Genomic DNA, 23,437 nt, shown 5'->3' on the forward strand with positions numbered 1-23,437 from the left:
GCTGACCATCCGGTATCGCTGCCGAGGCTATGTCTGCTTGTACTGTGCTTCCAAATGCCATGATTTATCTGTCTAACATATGCGAGGTGTGTCTACCTACTTTGTGTTCTGGTTGTCATCAGTTGCTGAGCTCCGTTGCTCGTGGATACCGTTTCTTCTGTCCTTCCGACTTTCGAAAAATTGTCTGAGCGCGACGTCATCACAGAGATGTGACGAATGCGGGGATCGAGGCTCATAATGATGCATGTTACAGCGGGTCTATCATCCGGATCGCTATATCAGCACCAGTCGCCTTGACTTTATATACACAAGACTCCTCTTGACCAAAAACCAACATGTCACTCACAGCAGCCGAAACGAGTGATATTCCTGTGTGTTATGCCAGTGTCTCGATTGGCTGCAGAGATGAACACACTCTCCCAAAGAAGCTGGAAGCAATCTCCAGCGCTGGCTTTACTGCCATCGAACTCGGATTCCCGGATCTACTGGCTTTCGCCTCGACCTACATGAAGAGAGAGGTCGGAGCTTACGATTATGATGATCTGGTCATTTCCGCAAAGGTCGTCAAGGCCATGTGCGACGCAAAGAAACTGAAGGTCCTCATCCTGCAGCCCTTTGCCAACTTCGAGGGTTGGCAGGAAGGAAGCGACGAAAGGAAGGATGCATTCACTCGTGCTGAGGGTTGGATCAGAATCATGGAAGCTGTCGGAACAGACATGCTGCAGGTAAGAAGGCTCCACGAAACCGACCAGACTTGCGCCTAACATGACTCCAGGTTGGCTCCTCAGACACACCCGCCGAGAAGATCGGTACCGATCGCAATCGCTTCGTTAGTGACTTGCAACAACTCGCCGACATGCTCGCAAAGAAGAACTTCCGCATGGCCTACGAGAATTGGTGCTGGTCGACCCACGCACCTACATGGAAAGATGTATGGGATATCGTACAAAAAGTCGACCGACCAAATGTCGGCCTCTGCCTTGATACGTTCCAGTCCGCTGGATACGAGTGGGCAGATCCCACCACTGAGTCTGGGTTGGTAGACAAGCCCAAAGACCAGCTGGAAAAGGAGTGGAAGCAGTCATGCGAAGAGCTCGCTCGCGCCGTACCAGCAGACAAGATCTTCTTCCTACAAATCAGCGATGCATACAGGCCTAAGCAGCCGTTCGACAAGGACGTCGACGAGTCTGGTACCCGTCCCAGAGGTCGTTGGAGCCACGACTTTAGACCGCTCCCCTTCCAAGGATACCTTCCAGTCGTCGACTTCACGAAGGCTGTCTTGAAGACTGGATTCAAGGGCTACTTTTCGTATGAAGTCTTCGATGGCGGTCCGGATGGCAAAGGCAAGGACTACGAGCTTCAAGACTTTGCCAATGAGGCGATGGCTACTCAGCAGAAGCTTCTTGAGGCTTGTCGCGAAGCCTAGAAGCCTTCTCGCACTACTTCTCAAACTTACGATGTACACGAAGAACGTAGATAGTGACCGCAGAATTACTAGGCTTCAGCCTTGTGTATCTTAGCCTCCATCTCAGTGTGATTGGTCCTTGTGCTAGTATCTCGATGTTCTGGATGTCGCCGTCATCAGTTCGAAGCATCCCTACGGGAGTACACGTCTTGTAGTTCTCAGACTTTTCATCTGCAATGACCGGATTCCGATATAAGGAATGTCTTCTGTCCAAAGGCCAGTCGGCTGTTTCGCACGTGGGCCCGTAGCTCTATATCGACCGCGACCCACGTGGCATGCGGGAGTCTCTAGCCATTTGTTTGCTGTACGAAAGTTGCAACAGCTAGTCGTTGGCTCTTGATCGCGGCAGGCCATCGCTCTCTGTAGACACTGCACCTCGAATGTGACCCTGCGACTCTTGTCTCCAGCATCCCGGGGAAGCGCGAAGGGTCATAGGATGGCACAGTAGGGCTCAGACGTGTTCGTCCAATGTAGCCGTGTTGACCCCAAGCGCACTCGACAGATCGACAGGGCCAAGTGTGTCTGTGGCTCAACCTCTCTCGATGGAAGACCTAAGGGGATTTCGACTTTTGGCAGCATCAGCTCTTTATCCAGGACCAGCGCCTTTGCTGCCCCGCACCATCGTGAAGCCAGAAATTGTGGCCAGTGCTGTTCGTCAAAGGAAGCGACGACTTTGACAAGCCCTTGGCAATTGGCTTGGTGATTCGTGAGGATCCAGCCGCCTATACAACAACATTGTGCATGCGCCTTGTGTCGGAAGGGGTGTGCGAAGAACAACGCGGAGCTCGTATTACTGTCGGGCGCCCTCTTGCAATCGAAGCGATGGATGTCATGCCGCGCAAGCATGGTCGTGGGAATAACGAATGAGGAAGGACGGAAGCTGACAAAAAGAGGGCGAACGTCATCAGGTTCAAGCAAAGCTTCCAAAATCTCCGAGGCACAGACCGTCGAAGCAATTGATGGAGCTCTCCAAACTTGGGATCCGTTCCTCGTACACTTCCCAAGACATGCTGCGCCCTTTGGAGCCGCCATATTCTTCCTCTTCCGTCGAGATCATCGTCATGCGCCGCCAGAAAGACTTAGCTCCCTGAGACTCAAGGGTTCTGGCGTTGGGGCTTGAGAAGTTTAAATCATGCCACGACGAACAAGCGTATGTGGACATGTGTAGCGTCAAGTCTGGAGCTTCGCAGATCTATAGCATCGAATCTCACCGCTCGCTCCATCACAACACAACAATTCGGATTCAAATTTCAGCAGTGCATGGCTGAGATGATTTATACCGTTCATGCATCGTCAGATGAGAAGCCCAATGGTCTTGCTTGAGGGTCTCGGCCTGCCCGTTTTAGCTGCTGCGGTAATTACTCCGTCAAGGTGATTGCCATGGTTCACCAGACTCCAGTTTCTCCAGCTCCTGCGGACGGTGGTTCGTCCGGGCAGCAACACTAGTTGCCTTGGCCAGCACTAAGAGGCAATGAAATTGCTGGAGCGGAACAGGTGATCCTTCCTACCAATCGCAGACCTGGGATCAATCCAAAGAATGATCTTATCTGAGTCAATCAACTATTGAGACGGCTCGAGATAACTGCCACTAGACCTATTCACATCGAGAACGGATGCACTGCTGGTCGATCACATTTAACCTTGAAGACAACCCTAAGTTAGTTTGTGCCGCATGACAGTCCGCTCAGGGTCTGACCAATGAAGAGTGCTGGCACAACCCGTTGTAAGACATGCAGGCGTGGGTGGCTTTTCTCCATCACAACATCTTCCCCAAACAATGACAAAGGATCTTAAGAACGGCCTGATGCTTTACGGTGTACGCTCGATCGTCGCAATGAGGTGGTCTCGCATGGCAATGGTGTGATATATAAGGGCAGAGTTGGTCCTCCTCCTCAATGCCGCTCAGATCAACAACATCTTCAGCAGCTCGACCATCACATCTCCTCGACAACTCCCTATCACATCAACTATATCAACATGAAGTCCTCGATCATCAGCGCCGCTGCCATCTTGGCCACCACTGCCTCTGCTGCACCTGCTCTTGTCAAGCGTCAGAGCTCAGACATCGATGGGTAAGCTACCTCAAGCCTTGGACTTGTAACTCGACTGACCATTCACAGTGTCATCTTGAACTACGCATTGACTCTTGAGCATCTCGAGGCCAACTTCTATGCCTCTGGTATCGCCAAGTTCAGCGAGCAAGACTTTGCCAACGCTGGCTTCAATGGCTCGAACTTCTACAGAGACCTCCAGGAGGTTGCTCGTGACGAGCAGGTCCACGTTGACTTCCTGACCACCGCTCTCAAGGGTGCCGGTGTCACTCCCGTCGCTGCTTGCACATACGACTTTGGCAACCTTACTCCCGCATCGTTCATTGCCACTGCGCAAGTCCTCGAGGGTGTTGGTGTCAGTGCTTACCTTGGTGCTGCTGCCCTCATCACCAACAAGGCCTACTTGACCGCCGCTGGTAGCATCTTGACCGTCGAGGCTCGCCACAGCTCCTTCGTTCGCAACTCATTGGCTCTTGTGCCTTCGCCTCAGCCTTTCGACATTCCCCTCGACTTCAACCAGGTCTACTCCCTCGCAGCACCCTTCATCAAGTCCTGCCCTTCAACAAACCCTGCCCTGCCCGTCAAGGCCTTCCCTTCCCTTACCGTGGGCAAGAGCGTCACCGGCCCCATTGCTCAGGGTGACACTATTGAGTTCGACATCCCTGCCGACATGGCCGTCCCTGCAGGCCCCCTGTACGTTGCCTTCCCTCTCGCCGATGGTACCATGTACTCGTCTGCCGTTGTCAAGGACTGCAAGGTCTACGCCAGAGTTCCCGTCGGTCACACCGGCCCCAACGGTGAGGTCTACGCCATCTTGACCACCAGCGCCACCGCCATCTCCGATGACAACACCGTTGCCGGACCTGCCGTTCTTGAGGTCAAGGCACCTTTCGTGCCCGCCTCTGCTTCCGCTTAAGCTTGTGCTTGGGTCTATCTGAGGATTGCTGATCGCACCTCCCTATTTCGTATACCTCTCTCTCTCTCATATTTAATGTTAATCACTATTGTCTGTATATATCAAATGACATGAAATGTTTCAGAAAATATTCTCTTCCAACCAGTATGTGACAATGACATGCACTTCAAGTGAGATTATCAGGTGGTAAAGTTAAATGCTTGATGTGAGATAGTGCGATGTGATTTTATCGTGCGTTCAGAACAGACAAATCAATCGAAGACCTCCGAAAGACAGTCCAAATAGAGCAGAATCTCGGCAGCAGCTTGAGCACTACAACAACATCTTTATGCCTCGAAGTCCAAGCACGACTGCTGATCGATGATCATAGAGCTTCAGAAAAAAAAGCTTCCAACAAAATCTTTTCCCCACACCCGAAGCCTCTGCCCACACTGACGAAAATTCTCCGAAATTGCACCTCTGCGTTTTTCCCGAATCTCCACCACTCTTTTACTGGACAAAACGATGCCCTCACCATCAAAAGAAGGGGTCTCGCCGGGAATCGAACCCGGGACCACTCGCAATTGGCTTAGAGTTTTCAAGGTTGCTGTAAGGCATCCTCCCTAAGCGAGTATCATACCGCTAGACCACGAGACCTGATCAATTTATGTGATTGATGGAGTGTGTTTGCCCAGCATTGACTATAGAGTTGCGTGTCAAGACGAGCATGGGGATGAGACGAGTCCGAATAGGCTCTCAAACACAATGCTGTGAGATTGACGATAACAAATTTAGCTAGGATTCCCTCTCATGACGAGCCGCCTCGGATGTTCGACGTTAGGCTTCCTCCTCCTCCATTTTCACTCAAGCCCAGACCTCAGTGTTGCCAGTACCATCAGCGACAGCAACCACTCTACCACCAATCTCAAGTGGCGACCCTTCGTAGATGACAAACTCGCTTCCAGCATCTGGCTTCTCCAGTCCCAAGAAGTCGTAGAAGTTAGTGCTGACAAGGTCAAGGGCTTGCTGCTCGGTCAGTCTACCCTCGCTGTTCTTGTAAGCAATACCAGCAGTGAGGCCAAGGTCTCTGGTCTCCCAAATCTCATCAACACCAATAGCAACGCGAGCTCCAGCATCGAGGAGCACATCGATGGCGGTGCCGTTGTGAAGAGGAGCACCCATGAGCGAACGGCGTTGGTCCCAGGATTGTGCCCAAGGAAGCAAAGGAGCTAATACAACGGCGACGTCGGCGGCTGCTAGTTCCTCGGCTACCAAGTGCGATTCAGCGGCACCGAGCACCACGAGACGGAGAGGAGTCTTGCTGGCCTCTTCTACAGTAAACTTCAAGCGCAGAAGAGCAGAAATACTATCGGCACTGTGGACGCTCAACACTAGAGCAGACTTGCCTTCAACAACCTTCTTGAGAGATGCAGCTTCCGAGTAAGTATCGACAATAGTCTCATTGCTGCGGACTGCCTCGAGCAACTTGTGCCGCAAGTCGGCCACTAAGCTTGAGATCGAAGGATTGGTTTCACTCTTCCCTTTCAAGGTGAAGTCATAGTGGACTGCCGCTTCTTCGACAAAGACAGCGCCCTTACTCAGTGGTGTCTTCGCACCAGTCAGAAATCCGGCAGAGACACCACGAAGAGAGATACCCGAAAAGGCTTGAGCAATGGGTGCAGAAATGGCCTTCGTCACACCGTGGTGATAGGCTGCAAAGAGGTTCTTGCCATCAAGAAGAAGGCCGTCGACGGCGCGAGCCCAAGTCTTGTCCTTGACAGCACCATCGTAAGTCTGGGGCTGCCCCATGATTTCCTGCAAGCCCAAGCCTGACCCGAACGCTGTCAGTGGGCGGGTGAGATACCCATCTTCCAGAGCCACAGTACGAGCTTTGTTCTCGGTAGCGGTGCGCGCTTCTGCATTGCAAGATCCAGCGCAAATGATCTTTCCCTCAGACACGACGACTGTAGCAGGACCCTTGTGTTCAGAGGTCGAGGCCAATCCAGGAATGCGGATGTTAGTGACACCAGTAAAAACAACATCCTTACTTGCTTCAGCAACATCGTGGTCCTTGGTGAGCGCAAGATCGGGCTTGATAGGAGAGGTCAAGGGCTTCTTCAGCTCAACAGGATCCTTGAACTGAGGTGCACCATCAATCCAGACTTGAAGCGGTGTGGCACCAAGAGACAACGGGTCAGAGTCCCAGACGACAACATCAGCATCGAACCCAGCCTTGATTTTTCCGAGTCTCTCTCCCATGCCCAGAAGCTCGGCTGGAGCAGAAGTCAAACCAGCAAGCGCGACGTGATAAGGAAGGCCGTAGCCGTAAGCCTTTGCGGCTTCTTGCTTGACGTGTTGAGAGTTGATGACAGGATTGTCACTGACGTAAACTGGAGTGACTCCGTTCTCATAAAGAATTTTGCCAGCCTGCTCAGATGCTCTGTAGCTCTCGACCTTGTAGTACATATTGTCTCCGAACAGAGCTGCAGCTGGAGTACCGCCGTAAGCTCTCTTCAGGACGTCGGGTACCAGATAGGTCTGATGAGCATGGTGGAAAGCATAGACTCTGAACTTGAACTCGTTGGTAAGACGCACGTACATCTCAAGGTCGGGAATGGTGTAACAGTGAGTGTTGACTCGCACCTGACCTCGAAGGACAGCTCCAAGATTTTCCCATTCGAGCTGTTGAGGGAGGTAGCTTTTCATGTTCTCGGCGCCAACTGACTTCGCAGCGGCACACCAGTCGTCTTGGGATCTGACATAGTCTCTCGCCTGCTCATAAGCATGTCTGAATTCCCAACCCTCACCCATACGGCTGAATGGACCTCTCTCGCCAACCTTGCCATAAATTCGTTTGGGGTTCTCACCACAGGCGTTCTTCATGTATCTCCAGGTATGGTCAGGATCAGCGAACATGTCTTGCTGACTGAGCTCGGCACGACCACCCTCCTTGCCAACAGCAAACTTGACAAGGAACGCCTCTCCGCCGATATTGTTTCCTGAGCCAGGAAGGAGAAGGGAGGTGGTGACACCGCCAGACTTGATCCATTGAATTTCCGGGTGGAGAGGATCTAGAGAATCCAAAGACTTGACATATGGGGTGATGTCGCTCGACAACTCATTCTCGTCTCCTTGTAGACCTCCGAGACTGCCAAGGCCCGCATGACTATGCATGTCGACGATACCAGCTGTGAGTTGACGTCCATGTGCGTTGAAGATCTCGTACTCCGAAGGGAGATCAGCAAGCGATATCGATGAGGCCACTCTCTTGATTAGGCCGTGCTCGATGAAAACATCTGACTGGATCCAGGAATAGCCCTTTCCCTGGTGAGCGTCTTCAAAGCTTGTGCCAGGCAGAGGTTCGCCAGTCCAGACAGTAGCATTCTGGATCAGCACAGGTTTAGTGCCGTTCACATAACGCTTGTTGTACTCGCGGACACCAGATGGATTGACGGGCACACTCTGAAGAGCGGCACACGTAGCGTAATCATCTTGCAAGCGAGTACTAGAGAGCAAGCTGGCCGACTTCTCAGTGTTTGATGATATTCTGTATGCCGAGTATGCAAAGTAGGAAAGACATGTAGCCGCCACAACTCTGAAGATGCGGCGTCTACGGCGTCGGTCAGCCCATGGCTTGACGACCTCGGAGTATTGGGGCAGTCCTTCCTTGTCCATGATGGTTCGTTTGAGAAAGAGGAACCAGTCCCGTCTGTTATATGCAAAGGATCACGTTATCAAAGGCGGCTGGTTACAGCGGCTCTATCAACCCCGAATAGGAAGGCGCTAGGGAAGATCGGCCAACTCGTTGCGGGGCAGTACATTATCGACACCTTTGGTTTTGCGCGACCATAATCGACCCTCCATCGTATTTCGCAATCAAAAAGCAAAACTGCCCTGTTGTTTTGACGGAAAACCAGATCAATATCAGCGACATTCTGGAAATGCGCTTGTGCATGACTTTGGTGTGTATATCCTCCAAAGGCACCTAAGCCTCGAAGTCCAAAATCGGGGATCGTCACTCATGGTTGTTATGGCGAGCTTTGACACTATCGCAAGATTGTGCATAGCCTCATTCTTTGACACTATCACATCAGCAGGAGGAAAGCACCTCCCGAATTTGCTGTTCCAGTCGTCGCTTCTGACGTCTTACTGATGCTAATTTGCTGCAGTCCACTCCTCACGGAACTCTTTAAGTATGTCCGGATACCACCGCTCGCCGACATCCTGATGGCTCTTGACTCGATTGCGCAGTGTAGCTTCGCCTAGGGTCTTTGCTTTGTTGCCTTTCTTGAAGGTGAACTCGACATCATCGATCCGTCCACCATTTCTTTCCACCACACGACGACGTTGTTCTCTGATATCTTCTGGAACATTTCCTACGCCAATAGCATCCAGTTCATCGAATTCGGCATCATATCTCACTCCTTGGAAGAACGGTATTGACAGTCTAGCACCAGAGCCGGCGGGCGGTGACAAGACGCGATGGGTGGTTGAAACGCAAACGCCCTGTGTGAGCGCCTCAAGTCCTTGGCCTATGGCCACGACAAGTGTACCGGGGATTGGCGGACAGTCAATCCACGCACCTTGCACATTCTGCACCTGAGGACCACGGTGATCTGTGACTTGCAATAGATAGCTCGTAAGCATCGAATCTTTGTGAGGACCAACGCCTTGCACATCCACCGCTCCTTCCTGACCAAGCGTGAAAAGATCTGGGTATTTGACAATCTTGAGCTTGTGTTGTTGGTCTTTGTCAAAGTATTTCTCAAATGCGTCTTGTGGCAAATGTATTGCTTCAGCAATCAACGAAGTGAATGAGATTGACATCTCGCCCATCTTATTCATGTAGTCAGTGAAAGTCTTGCGAAATCCTGGTAACGCTACTTCCGATGGCCATTGATTTGGGGCTCGTAGATTCTCATAGCGAGGTGCTCCTGGTTTTGGAAGAGGGTGCTCTGTTGAAAAGTCGAACTGCTCACGTTGGTCTATCTTCCCGGCCGTAATCTCTGCCGCGAGTTTGGAATAGCCTAGGAAAGAAGGGGCATTCTTCATCTCGATCTTCAACCTGGCCTCATGTGAGTTGACTGAGCGCCGACAGAGATGAGATAGAATGTATGGCATTGACATACTTTTCCTCATCAGAAATATCAAAGATCGCCTTCCCGGCAGTCTTCACCTGGTCGAAAACTTCAATTGGTATGGCGGTGTTCTTGATGTAGAGGAAGCCAACTTCCATCAAGGCATGACGCAACTCATCCAACAGTTGTGGTTTAGTTTCCAGGCTGTTCGCTAACGCGAGATCCAAGACTGGGACATGGGTGAAAGACATATTTTATAACAAGGACCCTGCGAAGCTCTAGTCAGACAAATTTGTAGAAGTTAGAACAAGTCTCCTATGTGCTGACATGTATGCTCATAGCGCCTCCGCACCTACTGTTTCGGGGCGCCAAGCTGTCACGACAGATGGCGTGATCGGCCTTGTAGTATCTGTGAGTTCAGAGAGACACCTTCAAGATGTGTGGCTTTGGTCTCAAAGCAGGTACACAATGTGTCAGACATCGTAGTAGTTAGGCAAGTTTCGTGCTCGATATTGGACGGATGTTCGAGTGTGTACAGATATCACCGCTGGAACGGAAGCTGCGCCATATGGCCGAGTAATTGCTATACTTCCTTTTATAATTACAATCGAGCTGGAGAGTGCTTCCATGCTCAGCAGGTCTAGGCAGTCGGCGTGTATAGCCAGCCATAGCTCAGCACTCGGCTTCGTCATGAGCCTGAGGCATCGTCAGAAAATATTTAGGCTCATACCACCGGCCAATGTTGCTAGCGTAGAGTGAAAGACTTTCAATCTTGTAGCAAACGTGTTCGAGTACATTGAGGACGTTTTGACGTATAGTTCAATATGTTGCGTAGATTTTCATACCAAGTACGGTGGGTGTAGAGACGGTGAAGGCTGGCGGGCGCAGTCGGTGTAAATTGTGGAATTCTTCATCCGGCTGAAGTCTCACAGCATGGTCCGTTGTACCTCTTGCCATCTGCTCTGCCACGGCACCAAGATTATCCTTTTCAAGCCGTCGAAGCAATGCAAAGCTTTTTTTACATTGCTTGCTTCAAGCTTGTCGCGATGCGGCAGGTCGTATAAAGAGCTTGAGCAGACGACGGCGCCAGGCGCGCTGGTCGATGCCGTCGGTACCGAGCACGTGGAAGTCTCATAAACCAATGAGGGAGTAACAAAGATAAGCACGTGGATTTCCTACAACTCTTGCTCGCTCTCCAATGTTGCCTCCTGCGTCTATCTGACCGTACAAGCCGTGTCATTATTCCGCACGATGGTACGTTGGGTCAAATCCCTGTAGGCCGAACATTGAGGCGGCAGATTGTGTGCCATCCGCGTGCAGGGCTAGGTCAAAGCATGGTCGACAAGCAAGCGAATATAAAAGAAAGCAGGCCATTGGCATTCATGCTGGCATGCTTCCGCTCGCTTTTCCAACAGCAACATGAAGAACACCCTTGGAGCTGTCCTATCGGGCCTTGCCCTAGTCTCAGCAGCACCACCTGCTTCTCGTCGCGACGTCGACACTCGTTTTCCTTACACCGGACCCGCTATCCCAGTGGGTGATTGGGTTGATCCTACCGTCAAAGGGAATGGCAAGGGTTTCCCTCGTTTGGTCGAGGCTCCGGCTGTAAAGCCTAAGCTGTCTAACCCTACCAACAATGTCAACGTGATCTCGCTGGCTTACATCCCTGGTGGCATTCACATCCATTATCAGACACCTTTTGGCCTGGGAACTTCGCCTCAGGTACAATGGGGCACTCAGCAGGACAACCTTTGCAATATTGCCGTCGGAGAATCGAACACCTATGCACGCACTCCTCCATGTTCCCTGGCTCCTGTCACCCAGTGCAGTGAACATTTCCATGAAGTTCAGATCACTGGCCTCAAGCCCAACACCAAGTACTGGTACCGTATCCCAGCTGCGAACGGCACCACCGAATCTCAGGTGCTCAGCTTCCGCACAGCGCATGCTGCTGGCGACAGGTCCGAGTTCACTATCGCGGTCTTGAACGACATGGGCTACACCAATGCTCATGGCACACACAAGTATCTCAACAACGCCGTTGAAGATGGCCTTGCCTTTGCCTGGCATGGAGGTGACATTTCCTACGCAGATGATTGGTATTCGGGTATCTTGCCGTGCGAGGATTCTTGGCCCGTCTGTTACAATGGCAGCTCGACCAGGCTTCCCGGTGGCCCTCCTTACCCTGCTGAATATCTCAGCGCGCCGTTGCCCGCTGGAGAGATCCCAAACCAGGGCGGACCACAGGGTGGCGACATGTCCGTCCTGTACGAGTCCAATTGGGATCTTTGGCAACAGTGGATGAACCCTATCTGGAGCAAAGTCCCATATATGGTGCTCCCAGGAAACCACGAAGCTGCCTGCGCGGAATTTGATGGAGGCAACAACACACTCACCGCCTACCTCAACAACGACAAGGCCAATGCTTCCGCACCAAAATCTGCTTTGAACTATTACAGTTGCCCTGAGACTCAAAGAAACTTTACAACATTCCAACACCGCTTCCGCATGCCTGGAGAGGAGAGCGGTGGTGTCGGCAACTTCTGGTACTCTTTTGACTACGGTCTCGCCCACTTCATCAGTATCGATACTGAGACCGATTTTGCGTACTCGCCCGAGTGGCCTTTCGTCCGTGATCTCAAAGGAAACGAGACTCTGCCAACTGAGGCTCAGACTTTCATCACTGACAGCGGTCCTTTTGGTCGGATTGATGGTAATAATTGGAAAGACAACAAGGCCTACGAGCAGTACCAGTGGTTGGCTAAGGATCTCGCCAGTGTTGACCGTACCAAGACTCCCTGGATCTTCATTAATGGCCACCGTCCCATGTACAGCAGTCAGACGGCGGCCTATCAAAAGAACATTCGCAATGCGTTTGAGGAATTGATGCTCGAGCATGGTGTAGACGCATACTTTGCAGGCCACATCCACTGGTATGAGCGACTCCTTCCGATGGGTCTCAACGGCACCATTGATACTGCTTCCATCAAGGACAACAACACGTACTATGTCAACGAGGGCAAGTCGATGGCCCACATCGTCAACGGTATGGCAGGTAACATTGAATCGCACAGCAGTCTGGATGCAGACCAGCCGATCCTCAACATGACTGCCGTTTTGAACATGAGAGACTATGGTTTTAGTAAGCTGAAGATATCTTCTACTTCTGCTACCTGGGAGTTCATTAAGGGTGCTGATGGATCTGTCGGTGATAAGCTCACTTTGATCAAGAAGGGCAAATGAATAGATTGTCGCAGTTAGCCCCGTGTATTGAGACTGTTCAATGCGCTGCAATATATATCAAAGTCACCACTTGTTTGTTCCTCTTTTCCTGATGAGCTAGCTATCGCCAGAGAGTGATGTGGATTGTAATTTCTATGAAACGATAATGCAGACAATAATGCAGAGGCGGCAAACGCCGAAGGGTTGATGACGAGCGTCATGGGCGTGTTGTCTCGTAGCTTCGGACAATCGACCAGCGGCGGAAGCTCCATCTCCCATCGCCTATCCTCACTATCATCACCACCTTTCGCACTCATTTGCAACAGCTTTGACGACGTCTATCTCCTCATCGTCGCTCCTTATTTGGTCTGCTGTAGCCCGAGTGTTTCACGTGCTTCGACTTCAGAGCTGAGGCGCCACCTCGACAAACGCCTTCCTTATTCTCGCATCATCTCGACGACCACCTCGTCTCTCGCATCACAATCATCATCATGGTCGGCGCTCCTTCTGCTGCCGCCAGTTTGGTCGGCTTCCTATCTGAGCCCGACACAGCGCTGCAAATCTTTGCCCTCGAAGAGCTGAACAAGGACATGGACAACATCTGGACTGAGGTCTCTGCTTCCATCGGCCAAATGTAGGCAGAAATCATCCGACGACGCTCTCTCTGTAGGATATCGCTGACTAGTGCTTGACAGTGAGGCTCTGTACGAAGACGAATCCTTCCCCGACCGCCAACTGGCAGCACTGGTGGCGGCCAAGGTCTACTACCAACTGCAGGAATACAACGAGAGCATGGTCTTCGCCCTCGGCGCCGGCAAGCTCTTCCGTCTTGATCACCAGGGCGAATTCGAGGAGACTATTGTTGGTATGTGGAGAGAGCCGCCAGTCAAGCATCCCATCAAACTAACACTTCAATAGCCAAGTGCATCGACACGTACGTCGCTCTCTCGGCCCTCCAGAACCCTCCCGCTCCCTCAACGTCCGTACCATCAGCCTCCCTCAACGATTCATCACTTCCTGCCGCCAACGGCAGTGCCAATACCACAACCCCTTTCTCGCAATCGTCCGCCCCGCCGAAGTCCCTCCTATCCCGCGAAGCCGATGGAGTTCATATCGATGGCGCGGCCGCCGGAGTGTCTGGCTCACATCCTGCCCCCAACTCACTCTCGTCCGCTACGCAAAAGAGCCTGCATGGTGTCATCCAACGCATCTTCGAGTCATGCTATCAGACAGGCGCATATCGTCACGTTGTAGGCATCGCTATCGAGGCTCGCAATCGCCAAGTCTTGAAAGATGCCATCCTGCGTTGTGGCAAGGACAAGCAGAGCACCGACGAACTGATGGAGTACGTGCTTGACATCTGCATGAACGTGGTACAAGAGCGCGGTCAGAGAGACGAGATTCTGCAACTCATCCTCGAGCTGCTCAACGATATTCCCGACCCCGACTACTTCGCTATTGCTCGTTGTGTTGTCCATCTTGGTCAATACTCCATGGCTAGCAACATGCTACGCCAGCTTGTACAGAAGGCTGACGCAAAGTCGCTTGCTATCGCATATCAGCTGTCTTTCGACCTGTACGAGAACGGCACTCAGGAGTTCTTAATCAGAGTCATGGAGGAGCTACCCTCAAGCGACGACAAGTCACCCGAGCCGACAAGCGAGGGTGCCGACGATGCTGACGAGTCAACTCAACTCTTGTCCGAATTGCGCAGGAGCACAGGGCCCTCGGGTGCGAAGGCGACTACTGCAGAGGAGAAGAAGGCTTTCAACTCGATACGCGACATTCTCCGTGGCACAACCAGCATCGAACTCAACCTCGAATTCCTCTTCCGCAACAGTCACACCGACAAGCACATTCTCAACAAAGTCCGTGACAGCCTCGAGGCTCGCAACTCCATCTTCCACACCGCAGTCACTTTCTCAAACGCCTTCATGAACTCCGGTACAACTGTCGACACCTTCTTCCGTGACAACCTTGAGTGGTTGGGCAAGGCCGTCAACTGGTCAAAGTTCACTGCCACTGCTGCTCTTGGTGTCATCCACAGAGGTAACTTGGCCAACGGCCGCAAGCTTCTGGAGCCCTACCTCCCTAAGCGTAACGCCGTAGCAGGCTCAGGTTCTTCCTACAGCCAGGGTGGTTCTTTGTATGCTCTCGGTCTGATCTACTCCAACCATGGCACCAACGTTCTGGACTACCTTCTCGAGCAGTTCAAGGATACCCAGGAAGAGGTCGTCCAACATGGTGGTGCTCTCGGCCTAGGCGTTGCCGGTATGGCTACCGGTTCTGAAGACATCTACGAGGCTCTCAAGGGCGTCCTCTACAGCGATTCGGCCATTAATGGTGAAGCCGTTGGTCTTGCTATGGGGCTCGTCATGCTCGGCACTGGCAACACTAGAGCCCTCGAGGATATGATCGGTTATGCTCACGACACCCAGCACGAGAAGATTGTGCGTGGTCTCGCCATGGGTATGGCTCTGATCATGTACAACCGTCAAGAAGGTGCCGACGAGCTTATCAACGGTCTTCTTGATGATGCCGATCCGGCACTGAGATACGGTGGTATCTTCACTGTCGCTCTCGCTTACTGCGGTACCAGCAGCAACAAGGCTGTTCGCAAGTTGCTTCACGTTGCTGTCAGTGACGTCAGTGATGATGTCCGTCGTGCTGCTGTCATGTCATTGGGCTTCGTCCTCTTCCGCAAGCCTGGCGCCGTTCCTCGTATGGTCGAACTTCTCTCCGAGTCTTACAACCCCCACGTTAGATATGGTGCTACCATGGCCCTTGGTATCGCATGTGCTGGAACTGGTCTTGACGAAGCCATCGATCTTCTCGAGCCTATGATCAAGGATTCCGTTGACTTTGTGCGCCAAGGTGCTCTTATCTCCCTCTCGATGATCATGGTTCAGCAGAACGAGGCAATGAACCCCAAGGTTGGTACCATCCGCAAAACCTTGCAAAAGATCATTAGCGACAGACACGAAGACGCAATGTGCAAGTTTGGTTGTGCTCTCGCACTCGGTATCATTGATGCCGGTGGTCGCAACTGCACCATTGGTTTGCAAACCCCGACCGGTAACCTCAACATGTCCGCTATTGTCGGTATGGCTGTCTTCACCCAGTACTGGTACTGGTTCCCTCTCACCCACTTCCTTACTCTTTCTTTCACACCAACCGCCATCATCGGTGTCGACTCCGACCTCGAGATCCCATCATTCAAGTTCCACAGTAATACTCGTCCTAGCGTATTCGACTACCCACCGGAGGCAGAAGTCAAGGCTGAGGAGGCCCCTGAGAAGATTAAGACCGCCATTTTGTCGACCACAGCCCATGCCAAGCGCAGAGAACAGGCAAAGAAGAGACAAGCAAGACGCGAGAGCATGGACATTGACGTCACACCCACAACTCCTAAGGTCGAATCGGGCGACAAGATGGACACTGACGACGACAATGTTATCGACACAGCCAAGCTTGCCGAGGAGAAGGGCGAGGCTGGACCTTCAGAAGGCAGCGCAAAGAAGAAGGCCGAACGTGAGAAGGTCGGCTACGAGCTTGAGAACATGAGCCGAGTTCTCCCCGCACAGATCAAGTACATCTCCTTCACACAAGACGGCCGCTACCAGCCGGTGAAGAAGCCCACTGGTGGTGTAATCCTTCTCCACGACACACAATCATCAGACAAGAAGTCTCTGCTCGAATTAAAGGCAAAGAAGAAGACCAACAGCGCCGCCGCAGCGCCTGTCGTTGGTCAATCAGCACAGCAAGACTCACCTTTCACTCCTGCCCGTCAAACTGGCGACGACGCCCTTGCCGCATTGGGCTTCGGTGCCGCAGCGGGTGCAGGTGCAGCTGCCGCATCTGGCGTACTTAATGCAGTCGATGAGGACGTCGAGGGAGGACAAGAAGCCGAAGTCCCCGATGAGTTTGAGGTCGAGGATGAGGACATGGCTGATGACGAGTAAAGCAGAGGTTTTCCATGTGCTCTTTTTCCCCAAATGTAATATATTTTTCTTCCATTCGGAAGTTCATGACTCCAGCTGTTATGTGATGTTTCTTGTGTCTATTCTATTGGAGAGGTGCGACTTCCTGACCTTCCTCATCAAAGCTACCGAACTTTCCATCAATGTCGAAACTTGAGAGTACCTGCGTCATTGGAGTCGTACCAGATATGACCTCAAATTGTGACGCGCATGATGACGACAATCTGTTATACTGTAACGACCGTCCAGTCCTGCAGACTTTTCCATCGAGGTGGCTGGGAGGTGGTTGGGAAAAAGCATCCAGCCAGGGTGACAGTTTTACTCTGTCGATTTCTCGTCAACAATATAATTTGACCATGCATAGTGATAGAAGTTGGATTTATCTCTAAGCGCGTTAACTGTGTACCTATCTACCGTAAAGAGGAGGACTAGAAGGTGCTGGTTAACATATAAAGAGCAGTTTCGCATATTCTTTACCCCGTAGCTATAATTTTGCTAGCAAGCCGAGGTCTTGGACGCTCGGTTTGATAGCATTTTCGAAGTTTTCAAGATGGAAAAGTATTTTTCGTTAATTGTAGGTGTAGTTGCCATGTGATGGTAACCTGAAGAATATGCGGCGTTGATGATTAATACTAAGAGTCTATGAGAGAGATGCAGAGTGGCAGTGTTGTGCTACGCGGCCATGGGGTCGTCGACGAGGTGAAGCACTATGGTTGAGGGCCACACCCTGGATATAGTCAGGGTCACCATTCGTCCCCGAAAGATCTTCGACAATTTCATCTTGAGACCGCCACGACGATTATCCGCGTCACAGATACAGACACATATACACATATAGAGAGCATGACACTGATGCGGGTATTATCACATGTTTCGTATCCGTGGTATCAACCTCTACGTAGCCCGATGCCGTCCCAGTTCTACGCGTCATAAAAACCAGACGGACGTCGTTAGAACAGAGGGCCACTTGCTCAACCTCCTAGACGGTCCGCCCCTGCTTCTTCCCCTGATTTGCGTAATGGTATTTTGAAAAAGAAGGTAAAAAAGAGTCATGCCCCCATAAATGTCATGCTTTGTAAAGTGGTTCTGAAGAAAGGTAACAACGCCGTGTACGTCCTTTTTGAGTTCCGATGACGCCGAGTCCGCTGGGAAATGCAAGTTCGACAGAGAAATTGGAAGGCCGCATTGCTTAAGCCGAGTACTTGGCCTTAGCACGGGTGGAACCGGCGTTGGCAGAGTCGGAGTGACCCATGAACTCGATGACCTCCTTGTCCTGGACGGTGAGTACGGCCTTGAAGCGCTGGCCAATCTTCATGAGGATAGCCTGAGACTCCTGGGGGGTGCGCTGAGGCTGGCCCTGCTTGGCGGGGTTTGCCTTCGTGCCAGCGCTGCGAGTCCAGAGACCGACACGGTAGAAGGCCTTGCGGATGTTGATGACGACACCCATGACCTCGTTGTCATTGTCATCCTCGAGCTGCTCACCAATGGCGGCGAGCAGGACGTGCAGCCAGATGTCGTCGTTGGCCTGACGCTGCTTGAAGGTGTAGGACCAACGGCCACCGTGCTTGTTCTGAGGGTCCTCCCACTCGGGGCGGACGCCTTGCTTGAAGAGGTGGTAGTCGGACTTGGGGGCAAGCTCGGATGAGGGGGTGATGTTGTTCTACAGAGTGGTTAGCTGGGTGTTGTTGTCGGACCGACGGTGATGGCGGCGACTCACGTAGATGCCCCAGAACTCCTCGACACTGTTGAAGCTAATGACCTCCTTCAACAACTCGTTCCAGTCTTGCTGCTAGGAGTGTTAGGACAATGTGGCTGCCGAGTTGTGTCGCTCATCAAGTACCTTTCCGCTTGGGGGCTTTGTGAACCAGAGGGTCCAGGTGTGAGCGAGAGGGTGCTTGACGTTGAAGTTCTCGGGGTCGTGGAAGACGGTGACAACATCGCCGGAGCTGGTGGTGGGAGCGGAGTCCGAGGCGGCATCACCACCTTCGGGGGAGATGGGGATGGTGTCGAGAGGGACCGGTGATTGCGCGACGTCGGCCATGATGACTGTTGTGAGGAGGATGACTTTGGTTGATGCTGCGCTGATAAGGCAAGTGGCAGTGGCTTGTTTACGCGACAGGTGCTCGTGCTGGTGTTTGGAAGGAGCCGGCTAGAGTTTGAATCTTCTGTTCAAAGCGAAAGCGCCATCCACAACTCGCGACTTTCTTTCTGCCCGCAGCTGCAATTGCGACGGAGCTTGCCGCCCTGCACTTGTTGAGCCAACCACTCTCTTGTCGCAACTTCACTCATGATTATCACTAAAATTGACCCATCATCACACAAGGCTAACCACAGGCTGACCAGGTTTTCGCAGTCCTTCAGTGTGTAGTGACGCGCTGATGTATTGACGGGGTATCTTGGAGTGTAATGGTAATTGGACAATGAATGAAAACATGAAATGTGAGTCTTGCCATTCGAGCTCTGCGCCGGCACCGCTGCCACTCATAGCACCTGCTCATTGATGTATCGTTTCATGCCGTCGAACTGTGTGCGTCCTGTCGAGATGAGATAGCGGATGTGTCCGATGTCCTGGACATCTCGGTGTCGCTCGAACTCTGTACGCGCATAGTCTCGCATCTCTCTTTTTGTCGGTGATCCTGGGATCTCTGAATATCATTAGTATCGTACAATAACGACTTGAATTGACAATCATACTGGTGATGGCTCGCATGATCTCTCGCCAGAGCCCCAGCGCCTTCTTCTTTTGCATGAACTTTTCTCGTCGTCAGCCATTGTCAACATCACGCTCCACGGCCAGGCGTACGTGTTCCAAGGTCAAAACATTCTTTCCACGAAGTAACGACTTCTGTGTCGCAATTTTTGCCCAAAGGCTTGCTGTTTGCCGCATCATGTTTTCACAAGTTCATTTGTTGATGTCGTCTACAGTTTGCGGAGCATAAATTCGGAAAGTCCTGCCTTCGGATCTTCGGCCGACGCCTACCCGAATCACGAACGAAACCCATCGCGTCTCTCGACCAAAACTTTTCACTTTTACGAGTGACAGTTTCGGCAACATCATACCTCTGGGCATGACGAGCGCGGCAACAGAAAGGGAGTTCAAGAAGTGGAGATTATGGGGAGTCAACAAGTTCCTCGAGGCTAACGCCGCCTTGGGCATGGAGCAAGTGGATAATGGCCGCCCACCAACCCTTGACCTTGTCCAGTCAAGATACTTCAAAGACAAAGACGAAGCAGATGAGCTCCTGACCGAAGCTCGCTCCTCGCTTAGGGAAATGGAGCTAAAACATGTCATTCTTGGAGCTTGCGATTTTCTCGATATCTTTCCTTTAAGAACATCCGAAGAAAATGGCAATGTACTTCTCACACATCGCAACGTCTATCGCACATTTGGGAAGAAAGAAGCCCAAGGGATGAGATTGTACGCTGAAGCAAGACATGCCTACCTGCGCTTTCGAAGAGTTCGAGATATCAACAAACTGTCGATTTCTCAATTTACTGAAGACTATTTGAGCACAAATTTGTTGATGTACGAATACCCTGGAGGAAGCTCGGAACAAGGGCTGTTTTCGACTACCGAAGTCGGTGTGTCAGCTTTCGATATTAAGTTGACCACAAGTGCCGATCTTTCTGACCAGGCGGACGGAGAGACAACAAAATCAACCGAGCCTTCGAACAACGTACTACATACGCTGTTCGAGCTGATCAAGCATACAAGCTACAAACACTATGACGCAAGTAATCAGGGCTGGGACGCTGAAAACAAACTCGAAGAGATGAAGGACGAAGACATGCGCTACCTCATCGTCAGGCTTGCTCACGACGCGGTTCCGGAATCTGATACACGATGGAGCAAAGACTCAAGCATGGATCACTCAGTTGTTGGCTTTCTCTCCTTCATGATCACCCAGGAAGAGAAGGAGAATGTCGTCTACATCTACGAGATACATATGTCCGAACACTTCCGCGGCTGTGGCTTAGGACGTCACCTCTTCAATGTAGTTGAGCATGTTGGCAGAACTACTGCTATGGACAAAAGCATGCTCACCGTCTTCAAAAGTAATACACGCGCTCGAAACTGGTATGCTTCACGCGGATACGAGGTAGACGAAATCAGCCCGAAACCAAGGAAGCTGAGAGGTGGAAGATCCATCGAGTCAGACTACGAGATTCTGAGCAAGCATCTCCATGATAAAAGCAACAAGAAAAACAAGCATTGAGTTGTTTTGTTAAATCAAGACACTTGATCAGTTGCTACACAATCGAAGGATGGAGACTGTTCGATGTGGGGCTCCCGATGCCTATACATGTGCTCCACAGGTGTATGGTGAAAAGGGCTGTACATTCATCGCCCAAGCTGCGACAAACGGCGCTTGGTCGCAAACGAGACAGCCGGCGGCAATCGAAGGAACCAGTATGGCGCGCTCCTGGAGGTAATCAGCCAAGACACTCGAGCAGTCTTGATCGAATACTTCGCCTGTTCGGGTATTTGCTCTCCTTCAAGAACCCTGCACCTACCAGTGTCAAATGTTGAGCACGTGAACACGCCTCAAACCATCCACAACTTGTCCAGGACCTTCTACAAAGTCGTCCTATCCTCAACACTTCTGGTTTGTACATCTTCTGCACCACCATCTACATTGCTACAAGGTTGTTACCCATGTACGCTTCGTCGCTGCTTTTGGCAGACAAGAAGTGATATCATGGTATGCGCTGCGATCAGCCAGCATAGCTCCCTCAGCATGTGCCATGCCATACGATAACCGTTTAGGCGCTGTCGCCGTCAGGACCAAATCCCGTGAAGTTTAAGTTGTGGGCTGCATAATAAGGGCAGTCAAGGGTTGCAGGCTGTAACCTCCTGCTCATTGGTTTCCGTATCTCTATTTTGCCACTGGGATACAGCATGGCCGTTCTGTATGCTCCTAGCTTGTTATCGACGAAAGGTCTTTACCCAGGTCTTGTTTCAACGTGCGATGGTAACGAGTGATGATTTTCTGCGCATCATAGACAGCAAATACTGTGCTGAGTCTCTATCGCTGCTGCCAATGTCGAAAAGGCAAGCCAGCAAAACCACGAGATGGCCACAATTTCTGGACGTTACTCGGCGCCGCAAGGCTCGCAAAGTACCGACTAGCCGACTCCATCTTACCAGGTTCGACACTCGACGAGCAGTTCCAGACGGTGCATTCAATCCGCCACTGGGTACCTTGGGTGCCGAATGCAGTGATGCGCCTACCTGATCGCAATCCTCTTCTTCTCGTGTTCCTCGCGCACTTTCACATGGTCGCTCTGGCAGTTGAACCAATCCTTCCAGCCACGCGTAATTTTCTCGTGGCACCCGAGAGGGTTGAGTATATTGGGAAAATCGATCAGTCTATCAAATTGGTGCAACAAGCGTTGGAAGAAGTACCCAAAAAACCTCTGGTCAGAAGACGGAGGGAGAGTCTGGACTCGTTGATGTACGGTCCTATGGCTTTTGCCCGGCAGTGGACGCTGGCGAATTTGCGACCCTCGGAGCATGCTCCATTGTGGGGACCTTCCCAGCCCGCGGATCCGGGTGCAGAGCCGCACTGGCAGGACCCTACTTTCGCCAACTTCACTCTGTACTAATGATTATCGTCCTTGCATTTCTTCTTCTTTTGGCAGGCTATTTTCACGCTCTTTTTCTTTCAGGTGCAAGCACATGAAGCTTCATCAAAATATGTATTGTCGTCGCTGTTCTCAAAACTTTGTTTGTCTTTGATCTGGGTGGGCAACGCAATCCTGCACCACAACAACACCAACACATACCTGATTATACATCTACTAGTTATACACACTACACTGTACATCTTGCACACAATCAACGCCTTTGCAGCTTGTGATTGCTGTAGCTCCCGGCCGCGCTATGGTCTTCTATTCCTTTCGATCCTCTCCAGCTCCCCTGTCTTTGCTTCGCTCATGTCTCGGGCCGATGTCGATGTCATGGATAACTTAGTGGTCAGTGCCCACAGCCAAGCCTCGATACAGCATTGATCGGAACCATAAATTATCTAGGTCGAGCCTGGTTCCAATAAATGGTGAGATGGCCGAGCGGTCTAAGGCGCCAGCTTAAGGTTCTTCCAATACGCTGGTCCGAAAGGGCGTGGGTTCAAATCCCACTCTCATCAACATCATTTTGCCGATGGTATGCATACTGTTGCCAGTAGCCGGTGGTGGAGCGAGAGAGCAAAATTTTTGTTCTGGCGAAAATTTTGAAGCCTGAAGTTATGCATGAGATGTGGCTGCACAAGCAGCCTTGGCGACTTTGCACGGAGCACAAGCGGTGGCTTCACTTTTCGCCGGCCGTTGCGCTTTTATCTTCGCTTGTGTTGTGTAGGCACATAACCGGACACCCCATATACTGTCGGCATACAGGTCAGTAAAGACCAGGGCTTGCTTGCCTAGAGACCCAATCTTGCCAAGCAATGGTTAGTATACGAATACGATTGTCTAAGTGATGCTCTCGCGATAGTCCATCGCGACGTTATCTGTTTGTTCATGGCAATCAGAAACAGATCCTCTCGTACGAGGATAGCGATGATCAATTTGGCAATATCGTATGCTATACGGACGTATGAGCTCAACATTGTCAAAGAAGCCGCTGCCTGGTGTGCTATTTCAGATCCTACGAGGTTCCTGGACCTCTCACAGTCGACTATGACCTGCACAGCCTCAGGAAACAGAATCAGACGTTGTGCCCGACAAGCAGGAATGTAGCACTGCCCAAG

At 51.6% G+C, this 23,437-nt stretch overlaps 8 protein-coding genes across 8 annotated transcripts; 5 read left to right on the forward strand and 3 right to left on the reverse strand.

Annotated features, from left to right (window-relative positions):
* Positions 1 to 335: 335 nt before the first annotated feature.
* AUEXF2481DRAFT_2948 (uncharacterized protein) lies at positions 336 to 1,426 on the forward strand (the record flags this gene model as incomplete). Its single annotated transcript, XM_013490749.1, has 2 exons — positions 336 to 725; positions 776 to 1,426. The coding sequence occupies 2 exons, from the start codon at positions 336 to 338 to the stop codon at positions 1,424 to 1,426; spliced, it is 1,041 nt and encodes a 346-aa protein (XP_013346203.1).
* A 1,790-nt stretch (positions 1,427 to 3,216) lies between these two features.
* Positions 3,217 to 4,494, forward strand: AUEXF2481DRAFT_37626 (uncharacterized protein). Its single transcript, XM_013490911.1, has 2 exons — positions 3,217 to 3,537; positions 3,586 to 4,494. Exons 1-2 carry the CDS (start codon positions 3,443 to 3,445, stop codon positions 4,430 to 4,432), a joined length of 942 nt encoding a protein of 313 aa, XP_013346365.1. The 5' UTR covers positions 3,217 to 3,442; the 3' UTR covers positions 4,433 to 4,494.
* A 781-nt stretch (positions 4,495 to 5,275) lies between these two features.
* AUEXF2481DRAFT_46299 (uncharacterized protein) lies at positions 5,276 to 8,086 on the reverse strand (the record flags this gene model as incomplete). Its single annotated transcript, XM_013490932.1, has 2 exons — positions 5,276 to 7,936; positions 8,006 to 8,086. 2 exons carry the CDS (start codon positions 8,084 to 8,086, stop codon positions 5,276 to 5,278), a joined length of 2,742 nt encoding a protein of 913 aa, XP_013346386.1.
* Positions 8,087 to 8,566: 480 nt separating this feature from the next.
* Positions 8,567 to 9,740, reverse strand: AUEXF2481DRAFT_2951 (uncharacterized protein; the record flags this gene model as incomplete). The annotated part of the gene is made up of 2 exons (XM_013490750.1): positions 8,567 to 9,476; positions 9,541 to 9,740. 2 exons carry the CDS (start codon positions 9,738 to 9,740, stop codon positions 8,567 to 8,569), a joined length of 1,110 nt encoding a protein of 369 aa, XP_013346204.1.
* Positions 9,741 to 10,458: 718 nt separating this feature from the next.
* AUEXF2481DRAFT_37630 (uncharacterized protein) lies at positions 10,459 to 12,816 on the forward strand. Its single transcript, XM_013490912.1, has one exon. The coding sequence runs from the start codon at positions 10,909 to 10,911 to the stop codon at positions 12,730 to 12,732; it is 1,824 nt and encodes a 607-aa protein (XP_013346366.1). The 5' UTR covers positions 10,459 to 10,908; the 3' UTR covers positions 12,733 to 12,816.
* A 154-nt stretch (positions 12,817 to 12,970) lies between these two features.
* Positions 12,971 to 17,149, forward strand: AUEXF2481DRAFT_95688 (uncharacterized protein). The gene is made up of 3 exons (XM_013491025.1): positions 12,971 to 13,345; positions 13,407 to 13,576; positions 13,630 to 17,149. Exons 1-3 carry the CDS (start codon positions 13,203 to 13,205, stop codon positions 16,671 to 16,673), a joined length of 3,357 nt encoding a protein of 1,118 aa, XP_013346479.1. The 5' UTR covers positions 12,971 to 13,202; the 3' UTR covers positions 16,674 to 17,149.
* A 731-nt stretch (positions 17,150 to 17,880) lies between these two features.
* On the reverse strand, positions 17,881 to 18,732 carry AUEXF2481DRAFT_2954 (uncharacterized protein; the record flags this gene model as incomplete). The annotated part of the gene is made up of 3 exons (XM_013490751.1): positions 17,881 to 18,351; positions 18,409 to 18,477; positions 18,532 to 18,732. 3 exons carry the CDS (start codon positions 18,730 to 18,732, stop codon positions 17,881 to 17,883), a joined length of 741 nt encoding a protein of 246 aa, XP_013346205.1.
* A 1,027-nt stretch (positions 18,733 to 19,759) lies between these two features.
* On the forward strand, positions 19,760 to 20,908 carry AUEXF2481DRAFT_2955 (uncharacterized protein; the record flags this gene model as incomplete). The annotated part of the gene is made up of 1 exon (XM_013490752.1): positions 19,760 to 20,908. One exon carries the CDS (start codon positions 19,760 to 19,762, stop codon positions 20,906 to 20,908), a length of 1,149 nt encoding a protein of 382 aa, XP_013346206.1.
* Between the last annotated feature and the right edge of the window lie 2,529 nt (positions 20,909 to 23,437).

This window comes from Aureobasidium subglaciale (assembly GCF_000721755.1).
Source record: "Aureobasidium subglaciale EXF-2481 unplaced genomic scaffold scaffold_4, whole genome shotgun sequence".
Lineage (NCBI taxonomy): Eukaryota > Fungi > Ascomycota > Dothideomycetes > Dothideales > Saccotheciaceae > Aureobasidium > Aureobasidium subglaciale.

Bases quoted from the DNA above. Each gene is read 5' to 3' on its own strand.
- AUEXF2481DRAFT_37630 (XM_013490912.1), top strand. From the start codon at position 10,909: ATGAAGAACACCCTTGGAGCTGTCCTATCGGGCCTTGCCCTAGTCTCA.
- AUEXF2481DRAFT_95688 (XM_013491025.1), top strand. From the start codon at position 13,203: ATGGTCGGCGCTCCTTCTGCTGCCGCCAGTTTGGTCGGCTTCCTATCT. The intron at 13,346-13,406 runs GTAGGCAGAAAT...AGTGCTTGACAG, and splicing joins TCTGCTTCCATCGGCCAAAT to TGAGGCTCTGTACGAAGACG. The intron at 13,577-13,629 runs GTATGTGGAGAG...ACACTTCAATAG, and splicing joins ATTCGAGGAGACTATTGTTG to CCAAGTGCATCGACACGTAC.
- AUEXF2481DRAFT_37626 (XM_013490911.1), top strand. From the start codon at position 3,443: ATGAAGTCCTCGATCATCAGCGCCGCTGCCATCTTGGCCACCACTGCC. The intron at 3,538-3,585 runs GTAAGCTACCTC...GACCATTCACAG, and splicing joins CAGAGCTCAGACATCGATGG to TGTCATCTTGAACTACGCAT.